This window comes from Salvelinus alpinus, chromosome 9, assembly GCF_045679555.1.
Source record: "Salvelinus alpinus chromosome 9, SLU_Salpinus.1, whole genome shotgun sequence".
Classification (NCBI taxonomy): Eukaryota; Metazoa; Chordata; class Actinopteri; order Salmoniformes; family Salmonidae; genus Salvelinus; species Salvelinus alpinus.
Window position 1 is genome coordinate 7,937,227 of NC_092094.1, and position 12,716 is coordinate 7,949,942.

At 47.1% G+C, this 12,716-nt stretch overlaps 1 protein-coding gene across 1 annotated transcript in view; it reads right to left on the reverse strand.

Annotated features, from left to right (window-relative positions):
• Positions 1-12,716, reverse strand: part of LOC139584233 (1-phosphatidylinositol 4,5-bisphosphate phosphodiesterase zeta-1-like) — a 39,075-nt gene that overhangs the window by 15,558 nt on the left and 10,801 nt on the right. The window contains exons 5-7 of the mRNA XM_071415846.1: positions 6,145-6,304; positions 3,760-3,876; positions 2,482-2,654 (exon numbers count right to left, since the gene is read on the reverse strand). Coding sequence (XP_071271947.1) covers positions 2,482-2,654; positions 3,760-3,876; positions 6,145-6,304 — 450 coding nt within the window. The remainder of the gene's footprint in view (positions 1-2,481; positions 2,655-3,759; positions 3,877-6,144; positions 6,305-12,716) is intronic.

Genomic DNA, 12,716 nt, shown 5'->3' on the forward strand with positions numbered 1-12,716 from the left:
GTAGAGAAGCAGCAAGTTAGAGGTAGAGAAGCAGCAAGTTAGAGGTAGAGAAGCAGCAAGTTAGAGGTAGAGAAGCAGCAAGTTAGAGGTAGAGAAGCAGTAAGTTAGAGGTAGAGAAGCAGTAAGTTAGAGGTAGAGAAGCAGTAAGTTAGAGGTAGAGAAGCAGTAAGTTAGAGGTAGAGAAGCAGTAAGTTAGAGGTAGAGAAGCAGTAAGTTAGAGGTAGAGAAGCAGTAAGTTAGAGGTAATGAAGCAGTAAGTTAGAGGTAGAGAAGCAGTAAGTTAGAGGTAGAGAAGCAGTAAGTTAGAGGTAGAGAAGCAGTAAGTTAGAGGTAGAGAAGCAGCATGTTAGAGGTAGAGAAGCAGTATGTTAGAGGTAGAGAAGCAGTATGTTAGAGGTAGAGAAGCAGTAAGTTAGAGGTAGAGAAGCAGTAAGTTAGAGGTAGAGAAGCAGTAAGTTAGAGGTAGAGAAGCAGTAAGTTAGAGGTAATGAAGCAGTAAGTTAGAGGTAGAGAAGCAGTAAGTTAGAGGTAGAGAAGCAGTAAGTTAGAGGTAGAGAAGCAGTAAGTTAGAGGTAGAGAAGCAGTATGTTAGAGGTAGAGAAGCAGTATGTTAGAGGTAGAGAAGCAGTAAGTTAGAGGTAGAGAAGCAGTAAGTTAGAGGTAGAGAAGCAGTAAGTTAGAGGTAGAGAAGCAGTATGTTAGAGGTAGAGAAGCAGTATGTTAGAGGTAGAGAAGCAGTATGTTAGAGGTAGAGAAGCAGCCCCTCCCACACAACACCCCCTCCCCCGACATTCACCCCCTCCCCACTCACACCCCCTCCCACACAACACCCCCTCCCCCCACATTCACCCCCTCCCACACAACACCCCCTCCCCCGACATTCACCCCCTCCCCACTCACACCCCCTCCCACACAACACCCCCTCCCCTCCCCCCACATTCACCCTCTCCCCACACACCCCCTCCCACATTCAACCCCTCCCACACATTCACCCTCTCCCCACATTCACTCCCTCCCACACAACACCCCCTCCCCCCACATTCACCCCCTCCCACACAACACCCCCTCCCCCGACATTCACCCCCTCCACACTCACACCCCCTCCCACACAACACCCCCTCCCCTCCCCCCACATTCACCCTCTCCCCACACACCCCCTCCCACATTCAACCCCTCCCACACATTCACCCTCTCCCCACATTCACTCCCTCCCACACAACACCCCCTCCCCCCACATTCACCCCCTCCCACACAACACCCCCTCCCCCCACATTCACCCTCTCCCCACATTCACCCCCTCCCACACAACACCCCCTCCCCCCACATTCACCCACTCCCACACAACACCCCCTCCCACATTCACCCCCTCCCACACATTCACCCCTCCCACATTCACCCCCTCCCCCACATTCACCCCCTCCCACACATTCACCCCCTCCCCTCCCACACATTCACCCTCTCCCCACATTCACTCCCTCCCACACAACATCCCCTCCCACACATTCACCCCCTCCCCACTCACACCCCCTCCCACACAACACTCCCTCCCCCCACATTCACCCTCTCCCCACATTCACCCCCTCCCACACAACACCCCCTCCCCACTCACACAACACCCCCTCCCCCCACATTCACCCCCTCCCACACAACACCCCCTCCCCACTCACACCCCCTCCCACACAACACCCCCTCCCCCCACATTCACCCCCTCCCACACATTCACCCCCTCCCTACTCACACCCCCTCCCACACAACACCCCCTCCCCCCACATTCACCCTCTCCCCACATTCACCCCCTCCCACACAACACCCCCTCCCCCCACATTCACCCCCTCCCACACAACACCCCCTCCCCCCACATTCACCCTCTCCCCACATTCACCCCCTCCCACACAACACCCCCTCCCCACTCACACCCCCTCCCACACAACACCCCCTCCCCCCACATTCACCCCCCCTCCCACACAACACCCCCTCCCCCCACATTCACCCCCTCCCACACAACACCCCCTCCCCCCACATTCACCCTCTCCCCACATTCACCCCCTCCCACACAACACCCCCTCCCCCCACATTCACCCCCTCCCACACAACACCCCCTCCCACACAACACCCCCTACCACACATTCACCCCCTCCCCCCACATTCACTCCCTCCCACACAACACCCCCTCCCACACAACACCCCCTCCCCCCACATTCACCCCCTCCCCACACACCCCCTCCCCCCACATTCACCTCCTCCCACACAACACCCCCTCCCCCCACATTCACCTCCTCCCACACAACACCCCCTCCCCCCACATTCACCTCCTCCCACACAACACCCCCTCCCCCCACATTCACCTCCTCCCACACAACACCCCCTCCCCCCACATTCACCCCCTCCCCACTCACACCCCCTCCCCCCCTACACCCCCTGCCCCCCTACACCCCCTCCCCCCCTACACCCCCACATCGTTGCATCACCCAGTTCTAGTACCTTCAGCAGTAGGTGTGCTGGCTTCAGGTTGTGACGGTAACTGTTTGGATCAAAGCCCCACTGATTGACTCTGAGGAGGAGGGGTTTGAGGACGTAACCACAGCCACCGTTGTCCTGGAAACGCCCGTTGTTCAGGTCCATGGGCAGGCCCAACGACTGGAAGTTCAGAGCCACTGTAAGAAGAGTCCAGATGACACAATGTCAGTTTGGGTTACCAGATGCACTGGGTCCGTTTGGGTTACCAGATGCACGAGGTCCGTTTTGGGTTACCAGATGCACTGGGTCCGTTTGGGTTACCAGATGCACTGGGTCCGTTTGGGTTACCAGATGCACTGGGTCCGTTTGGGTTACCAGATGCACTGGGTCCGTTTGGGTTACCAGATGCACTGGGTCCGTTTGGGTTACCAGATGCACTGGGTCCGTTTGGGTTACCAGATGCACTGGGTCCGTTTGGGTTACCAGATGCACTGGGTCCGTTTGGGTTACCAGATGCACTGGGTCCGTTTGGGTTACCAGATGCACTGGGTCCGTTTGGGTTACCAGATGCACTGGGTCCGTTTGGGTTACCAGATGCACTGGGTCCGTTTGGGTTACCAGATGCACTGGGTTCGTTTGGGTTACCAGATGCACGAGGTCCGTTTGGGTTACCAGATGCACTGGGTCCGTTTGGGTTACCAGATGCACGAGGTCCGTTTGGGTTACCAGATGACACAATGTCAGCATTGCCACACGGGCACAGACAAGACCAGACAGATTACATTCTCCAGCTCTCTGTCAGCCTAGATTAGACTGGGATTGGACTACAAAAACACAAAATTTAAACATTCAATGTATTTCCTTACAGTTCAACATTACCAAGCACAGCCAGGGGTCTTTGAATAGAGTTTGATTTGTTTATTGATGTCAAATATAATGACAAAGGGGTTTCATCTCCTTCTGCCTTCAAGCAATTAAAATGGATGTTGTCATAATCTCAGTCTTACCAAAGAAACAAAGATGTCATGAAAGGAATATGAACTGAATGTCTGTGCCAGAAAAACATTTTATTTTTTAACGTTTTTTTGACTATTCTCAAATGCAACGTCAAGTTTATTTTCCATAATGAATGAATTGAAGATCGCATTCACCCAAACTCTCACATTTAAACACGGCAAGAAATAACAATCACACCAAAGCGGTCCATTACGTGCCAATTAGACCATTACGTTCTAATTGGCATTTCAGGAAGTTTTGGGTGTGAACATGGAGCTCATTCAAAAACTTTTTCTGTCCACCTACCCAGCTGTGAGCCCACATTCCAGAACCCCTGAGGGTTGTAGTTGGAGGACATGGTTCTAGATCCGGCTGGGTAGATCCTGGTGATGAACACCATGTTGTGCTGGATGAAATCTGGAGCTGAGGGATGAGAATATGTGGTTGTTGTACGTTTCTCTGGATACGATGGACTGCTATATGAACTAAAATGACACGAGGAGACTAGAAAAGTACACGGTAACTTCATTAGCATCACATCAACTAGAAGTTACGGTCATCATGTGACCTCATCAGATTCGGTGAAGACGAAGGAATAGCATTTGTCACAAACGGCTGATTAAATTGGTACTACTCGTTCGGGGACAGGGTGTCCTTGCAGCATTATACGTAGGCTTTGTGCTTAAAAACAATAGCACATCAAGGAGCCATTACAGTAACAAGAGGCTGATAATGGCTGTTATGTGAAATTCATCATAACTCATCTCTCACTGCGTCATTCCCCTCCACTCTATCTCCACACCGTAGCACAATGACCTGTTTACTGATTGTGCTTTTCATTCAAATCTCAACAGTCTCTTTTCATTCAAATCTCAACAGTCTCTTTTCATTCAAATCTCAACAGTCTCTTTTCATTCAAATCTCAACAGTCTCTTTTCATTCAAATCTCAACAGTCTCTTTTCATTCAAATCTCAACAGTCTCTTTTCATTCAAATCTCAACAGTCTCTTTTCATTCAAATCTCAACAGTCTCTTTTCATTCAAATCTCAATAGTCTCTTTTCATTCAAATCTCAACAGTCTCTTTTCATTCAAATCTCAACAGTCTCTTTTCATTCAAATCTCAACAGTCTCTTTTCATTCAAATCTCAACAGTCTCTTTTCATTCAAATCTCAACAGTCTCTTTTCATTCAAATCTCAACAGTCTCTTTTCATTCAAATCTCAACAGTCTCTTTTCATTCAAATCTCAATAGTCTCTTTTCATTCAAATCTCAACAGTCTCTTTTCATTCAAATCTCAACAGTCTCTTTTCATTCAAATCTCAATAGTCTCTTTTCATTCAAATCTCAACAGTCTCTTTTCATTCAAATCTCAACAGTCTCTTTTCATTCAAATCTCAACAGTCTCTTTTCATTCAAATCTCAACAGTCTCTTTTCATTCAAATCTCAACAGTCTCTTTTCATTCAAATCTCAACAGTCTCTTTTCATTCAAATCTCAACAGTCTCTTTTCATTCAAATCTCAACAGTCTCTTTTCATTCAAATCTCAACAGTCTCTTTTCATTCAAATCTCAACAGTCTCTTTTCATTCAAATCTCAACAGTCTCTTTTCATTCAAATCTCAATAGTCTCTTTTCATTCAAATCTCAATAGTCTCTTTTCATTCAAATCTCAACAGTCTCTTTTCATTCAAATCTCAACAGTCTCTTTTCATTCAAATCTCAATAGTCTCTTTTCATTCAAATCTCAACAGTCTCTTTTCATTCAAATCTCAACAGTCTCTTTTCATTCAAATCTCAACAGTCTCTTTTCATTCAAATCTCAACAGTCTCTTTTCATTCAAATCTCAACAGTCTCTTTTCATTCAAATCTCAACAGTCTCTTTTCATTCAAATCTCAACAGTCTCTTTTCATTCAAATCTCAACAGTCTCTTTTCATTCAAATCTCAACAGTCTCTTTTCATTCAAATCTCAATAGTCTCTTTTCATTCAAATCTCAATAGTCTCTTTTCATTCAAATCTCAACAGTCTCTTTTCATTCAAATCTCAATAGTCTCTTTTCATTCAAATCTCAACAGTCTCTTTTCATTCAAATCTCAACAGTCTCTTTTCATTCAAATCTCAACAGTCTATTTTTATTCAAATCTCAACAGTCTCTTTTTATTCAAATCTCAACAGTCTCTTTTCATTCCAATCTCCAACAGTCTCTTTTCATTCCAATCTCAACAGTCTCTTTTCATTCAAATCTCAACAGTCTCTTTTCATTCAAATCTCAACAGTCTCTTTTCATTCAAATCTCAACAGTCTCTTTTCATTCAAATCTCAACAGTCTCTTTTCATTCAAATCTCAACAGTCTCTTTTCATTCAAATCTCAACAGTCTCTTTTCATTCAAATCTCAACAGTCTCTTTTCATTCAAATCTCAACAGTCTCTTTTCATTCAAATCTCAACAGTCTCTTTTCATTCCAATCTCAACAGTCTCTTTTCATTCCAATCTCAACAGTCTCTTTTCATTCCAATCTCAACAGTCTTTTTTCCTTTTCACTAGCAGTATGAATATGAGCCACTCAACTCCTGTTTTTACTGCTGCCTGTGTTCAACATTTCATACATTGCTAGATATCCCCCCCCCCCCCCCCCCCATGTGCAGTTTTAAACACTCATTTGGTAAGTCTTCCAAGGTACAAAACCTGAGGTCTTGACCAGCTTGTGAGCCTTCTTCTCCCCCAGAGAGCTGTTCTCATAGTACTGCTGGTGTTCTCTGGCATGGCTGAAGCTGTGGAACTTCACCGACTTGGTGTAGACCACCAGGTTAGATAGAGACTCAGCAACTACTGCTGCCTTCTTCCTCTTCTGTGGAGGGAGGGAAAGAGAGAGAGACAGAGAAAGAGAGAGAGAGGTTAAGGTTGTGGCTAGGGTTAGGGTTGAGCTGGGGAGTGGAAATTAAGCTCTAGGGTTAGAGTTAGGATTAAGGTTAGGGACAGGACAATCTCCGCATATGTCTAACCTCACTGACCGTGCTTTAGTGCTAGTGTTTATAGGGAGATGTACAGGAACAGTTTCTCTGTGTCCTCTAATCTAGTATACCAGTGTACAATACCTGATATCATACCTCATTAAGAACCCTGACTTACTTTCTTCCCTGACCGTTTCAATTTGGAATGGTGCTTTGTTTTGAGATTAGGCTCCTCTTCCTCATCCTCATCGTCATCCTCTTCCTCACTGTCTTCCCCCTCTGAGTCTCTCTCTCTCCTGTCCTCTGAGTCTCTCTCTCTCCTGTCCTCTGAGGCTCTCTCTCTCCTGTCCTCTGAGTCTCTCTCTCTCCTGTCCTCTGAGTTTCTCTCCCTCCTGTCCTCTGAGTCTCTCTCTCTCCTATCCTCTGTCTCTGGCTCACTCTGAGGACTGAGTTTTTTGTTCTTAATCAGGATTTTATATTTCAGCTCCTGTCAACCCAGAGACAAAATCCACGTATCTGATCTGTCTCAGCGGGAAACAGACAGTCAAGAAAACGTTTCACAAAGAAAATGTTTAAGTTTCCGGTTCTATTGGCATGCTTTGATACGCATGGCCTTATCGTGGCTTTCTTTAGCTGACAATGAATTAATGGACTTGTTTTCTACCGATTGTAAATAGTAAACACCATATTAAGGTGTGGGACATTCATTGTATGACAAGAAAAAACAAGCAGGTCTATTTCACTTTAGCAGATAGGCATAATCTGGCCATCCACAATTCACCTAAAGCTGGAGTCTCATATCTCCCTCACTAATTTTAAGCATCAGCTGTCAGAGCAGCTAACCGATCATTGCATCTGTACACAGCCCATCTGTAAATAGCCCATCCAACTACCTCATCCCCATGTTGTTATTTATTTTTTGCTCCTTTGCACCCCAGTATCTCCTCTTGCACATTCATCTTATGTGCATCTATCACTCCAGTGTTTAATTGCTAAATTGTAATTATTTTGCCACTATGGCCTATTTATTGCCTTACCTCCCTAATCTTACTACATTTCAACACTGTATATAGACTTTTCTATTGTGTTATTGACTGTACGTTTGTTTATCCCATGTGTAACTCTGTGTTGTTTGTGTCGCACTGCTTTGCTTTGTCTTGGCCAGGTCGCAGTTGTAAATGAGAACTTGTTCTCAACTGGCCTAACTGGTTAAATAAATGTTAAATAAATAAATAAACCTGTGGGAACATAAACCATTTTTCTGATAATAAATTCTGCCAATGGATTAAGAGCCTATTTGTGTCTATTTGACTGTTTACATTCTGTAATATTTACTTGTTTCTTTCTTTTTTCTTCATTACCCACCGTAACATCAAGTCTACTAACTAAACTATGAAGGTCTAAAAATGGTTCTTATTATTTTTATTTCTTTTTTATTATTTTGGTGGGGGAAGTAGGGAGGGGGGAACCGGAGAGGGGGGGGCTGGGGGCTAGGGAGGGGAGAACCAGAGAGGGAGCCCAGGACCTCCACACCAGCCCAGGACCTTCACCTCCTTCACCTGTGGGATCATCTGATACCAGCCACCCGGACAGGTGAGGAAACTGTGGGTTTCCACAACCGTAGAATTTCTACACAAACTGTCAGATACCGTCTCAGGGAAGCTCATCTGTGTGCTCGTCATCCTCACCGGGGTCTTGAACGTCTCAGGGAAGCTCATCTGTGTGCTCGTCATCCTCACCAAGGTCTTGACCTGACTGCAGTTTTCTGAACCACACCCCTACTTTTTTTTAAAGGTATCTGTGACCAACAGACGCATATCTGTATTCCCAGTCATGTGACATCCATGCATTAGGGATTTATTTACATTTATTTAAATTGACTGGATTGTAACTCAGTAAAATCTTTGAAAATGTTGCGAATATATCCCCATAAAAATCTGTGAGTTTGCTAGAGATATCTGTTTTTTGACAATGAGACATCCCAAAGTCGTATGTAGCGTCTGAACCATTTGGCCTACAAAACTATTATTACCCCTTTTATGGAAAGACGAGACTCTCACGAACACGATGTGTTCCGTTTTCTGGGTGGAGGGTTTGGGGGGGGGGCAGGTAGAGATGTGTTTCTGGGGGGGGGAGGGGGGGAACAGGTAGAGATGTGTTTCTGGAGGGAGGGTTAAAACATCTCACTATTTTTTTTTTATAAGACCTGACAACACTACAAGACAGTAGTAGATTTACTTATATTCTGTTAAACTTTAGGAAAAACAAATTGATTTTGACATATGATTATTGATTTTAAAGAGCAACTGCAAGATAGTGGGTTTAATTCCCAGGACCACCCGTATGTATAATGTATGCACGCATGACTGTAAGTCGCTTTGGATAAAAGCATCTGCTAAATTGCATATTATATATTATTATATATTATTAACCTTGTACTTTATACTCTGGATAAATCTTTCTGCCACACGCATTGTTGAATGTATTTGTCAATACAGGGTTTATAACGGTGTCCCATTTTCTTACCAATAATATTATGTCCAATAGTATGTATAAATTATTGAGTTCATATCCCCACACAGTCAGTCAACAACACACACATGTAGCAATGGTAGAATGAAACACCCAACAGCTCCGGATGTTAAATCACTTCTATGTACGCTCCGTTTTAAAATCAAAGACAATATCACAGAACTCTGGTTTCACTTAATGAGCAGCAATGTGTTGAGAGTTAAGAAACGGTGGTTTGGTATATTTCAAAAGCCATCTTGGTTCCATAACCATATACAAACAATGCAGGGCGAACTGAAAATATATGATATCCTTAAGCATCCAGAGCCAATACATATGGGATAGTGGAATCTCCTCCACCAGCAAATAGCCTCACATACCTTTCACTTTGAATTTCATACCTTTCAAATCCATGTGGTTACGACAATCCTTCCTCAAGCACTCTGCTCTCTAACGTCTGGGTAACATTACAGTGCCTTTGGAAATCATTTTACCTTTTCCACATTTTGTTAGGTTACAGCCTTATTCAAAAATGTATTACATTTTATTCCCCCCCTCATTAATCTACACACAATACCCCATAATGACATCACAATACCCCATCATGACATCACAATACCCTATAATGACATCACAATACCCCATAAAGTCATCACAATACCCTATAATGACATCACAATACCCCATCATGACAAAGCTAAAACAGGTTTTTAGAAATGTTTACATAAGTATTCAGACCCTTTACTCAGTACTTTGTTGAATCCCGTTTGGCATTGATTATAGCCTCAAATTGTTTTGGGTATGACGCTACAAGCTTGGCACGTGTATTTGGGGAGTTTCTCACATTCTTCTCTGCAGATCCTCTCAAGCTCTGTCAGATTGGATGGGGAGCGTCGCTGCACAGATATTTTCAGGTCTCTCCAGAGATGTTTGATCAGGTTCAAGTCCAGGCTCTGGCTGGGCCACTCAAGGACACTCAGAGACTTGTCTTTGAAACCACTCCTGTGTTGTCTTTGCTGTGTGCTTAGGGTCGTTGTCCTGTTGGAAGGTGAACATTCGCCCCAGTCTGAGGTCCTGAGCGCTCTGGAGCAGGTTTTCATCAAGGATCTCTCTGTACATTGCTCCGTTCATATTTGCATTGATCCTGACTAGTCTCCCAGTCCCTGCCACTGAAAAACATCCCCACAGCATGATGCTGCCACCACCATGCTTCACCGTAGGGATGGTGCCAGGCTTCCTCCAGACTTGACGCTTGGCCATGAGGCAAAAGAGTTCAATATTGGTTTCATCAGACCAGAGAATCTTGTTTCTCATGGTCTGAGAGTCTTTAGGTGCCTTTTGGCAAACTCCAAGCGGGCTGTCATGTGCCTTTTACTGAGGAGTGGCTTCCGTCTGGCCACTCTACCATAAAGGCCTGATTGGTGGAGTGCTCCAGAGATGGTTGTCCTTCTGGAAGGTTCTCCCATCTCCACAGAGGAACTCTAGAGCTCTGTCAGAGTCACCTCCCTGACCAAGGCCTTTCTTCACCGATTGCTCAGTTTGGCCGGGCGGCCAGCTCTAGGAAGAGCCTTGGTGGTTACAAACTTCTCCCATTTAAGAATGATGCAGGCCAATGTGTTCTTGGGGACCTTCAATGCTGCGTACATTTTTTTGGTAACCTTCCCCAGATCTGTGCCTCAACAGAATCCTGTCTCGGAGCTCTACGGACAATTCCTTTGACTTCATGGCTTGGTTTTTACTCTGAAATGTACTGTCAACTGTGGGACCTTATATAGACAGGTGTGTGCCTTTCCAAATCATGTCCAATCAATTGAATTTACCACAGGTGGACTCCAATCAAGTTGTAGAAACATCTCAAGGATGATCAATGGAAACAGGATGCACCTGAGCTCAATTTCGAGTCTCATAGTAAAGGGTCTGAATACTTATGTAAATAAGGTATTACTGTTTTAAAGTTTTATACATTTGCTAAAATGTATATATAAATTTTTTTTCCTTTGTCATTATGGGGTATTGTGTGTAGATTGCTGAGGATTTTTTATTTATTTAATACATTTTAGAATAAGGCTGTAACGTGAAAAAAATTGGAAAAAGTCAAGGGGTCTGAATACTTTCTGAAGGCTCTGTATATAAGATAATATAATATGGTCTAAGGGGAAGTCGGCCATGACTCCACTCTACAAGGGTGTCTCGGGGGGGGAGTCGGCCATGACCCCACTCTACGAGGGTGTCTAAGGGGGAGTCGGCCATGACCCCACTCTACAAGGGTGTCTCGGGGGGGAGTCGGCCGTGACCCCACTCTACGAGGGTGTCTAAGGGGGAGTCGGCCATGACTCCACTCTACAAGGGTGTCTCGGGGGGGAGTTGGCCATGACCCCACTCTACAAGGGTGTCTAAGGGGGAGTCGGCCATGACCCCACTCTACAAGGCTGTCTCGGGGGGGGAGTCGGCCGTGACCCCACTCTACAAGGGTGTCTAAGGGGGAGTCGGCCATGACCCCACTCTACGAGGGTGTCTAAGGGGGAGTCGGCCGTGACTCCACTCTACAAGGGTGTCTCGAGGGGGAGTCGGCCATGACCCCACTCTACAAGGGTGTCTAAGGGGGAGTCGGCCGTGACTCCACTCTACAAGGGTGTCTAAGGGGGAGTCGGCCATGACCCCACTCTACAAGGGTGTCTAAGGGGGAGTCGGCCATGACCCCACTCTACAAGGGTGTCTCGGGGGGGAGTCGGCCATGACCCCACTCTACAAGGGTGTCTAAGGGGGAGTCGGCCGTGACTCCACTCTACAAGGGTGTCTCGGGGGGGAGTCGGCCGTGACCCCACTCTACGAGGGTGTCTCAGGAGGGAGTCGGCCGTGACCCCACTCTACGAGGGTGTCTCGGGGGGGAGTCGGCCGTGACCCCACTCTACGAGGGTGTCTCGGGGGGGAGTCGGCCGTGACCCCACTCTACGAGGGTGTCTCGGGGGGGAGTCGGCCGTGACTCCACTCTACAAGGGTGTCTCGGGGGGAGTCGGCCATGACCCCACTCTACGAGGGTGTCTCGGGGGGAGTCGGCCATGACCCCACTCTACGAGGGTGTCTCGGGGGGAAGTCGGGCATGACTCCACTCTACGAGGGTGTCTCGGGGGGGAGTCGGCCGTGACCCCACTCTACGAGGGTGTCTCGGGGGGAGTCGGCCGTGACCCCACTCTACGAGGGTGTCTCGGGGGGGAGTCGGCCGTGACCCCACTCTACGAGGGTGTCTCTGGGAGAGTCGGCCGTGACCCCACTCTACGAGGGTGTTTCTGGGAGAGTCGGCCGTGACCCCACTCTACGAGGGTGTTTCTGGGAGAGTCGGCCGTGACCCCACTCTACGAGGGTGTCTCTGGGAGAGTCGGCCGTGACCCCACTCTACGAGGGTGTCTCTGGGAGAGTCGGCCGTGACCCCACTCTACGAGGGTGTCTCTGGGAGAGTCGGCCGTGACCCCACTCTACGAGGGTGTCTCTGGGAGAGTCGGCCGTGACCCCACTCTACGAGGGTGTCTCTGGGAGAGTCGGCCGTGACCCCACTCTACGAGGGTGTCTCTGGGAGAGTCGGCCGTGACCCCACTCTACGAGGGTGTCTCAGGGGGAGTCGGTCGTGACCCCACTCTACGAGGGTGTCTCTGGGAGAGTCGGCCGTGACCCCACTCTACGAGGGTGTCTCAGGGGGAGTCGGTCGTGACCACGGGTGAAAAAAAAAACATTTCCTGTTCACACATGCCTACAAAACACACTTGTATATGTGTGGAACAGGACAAAAATAAACACCCA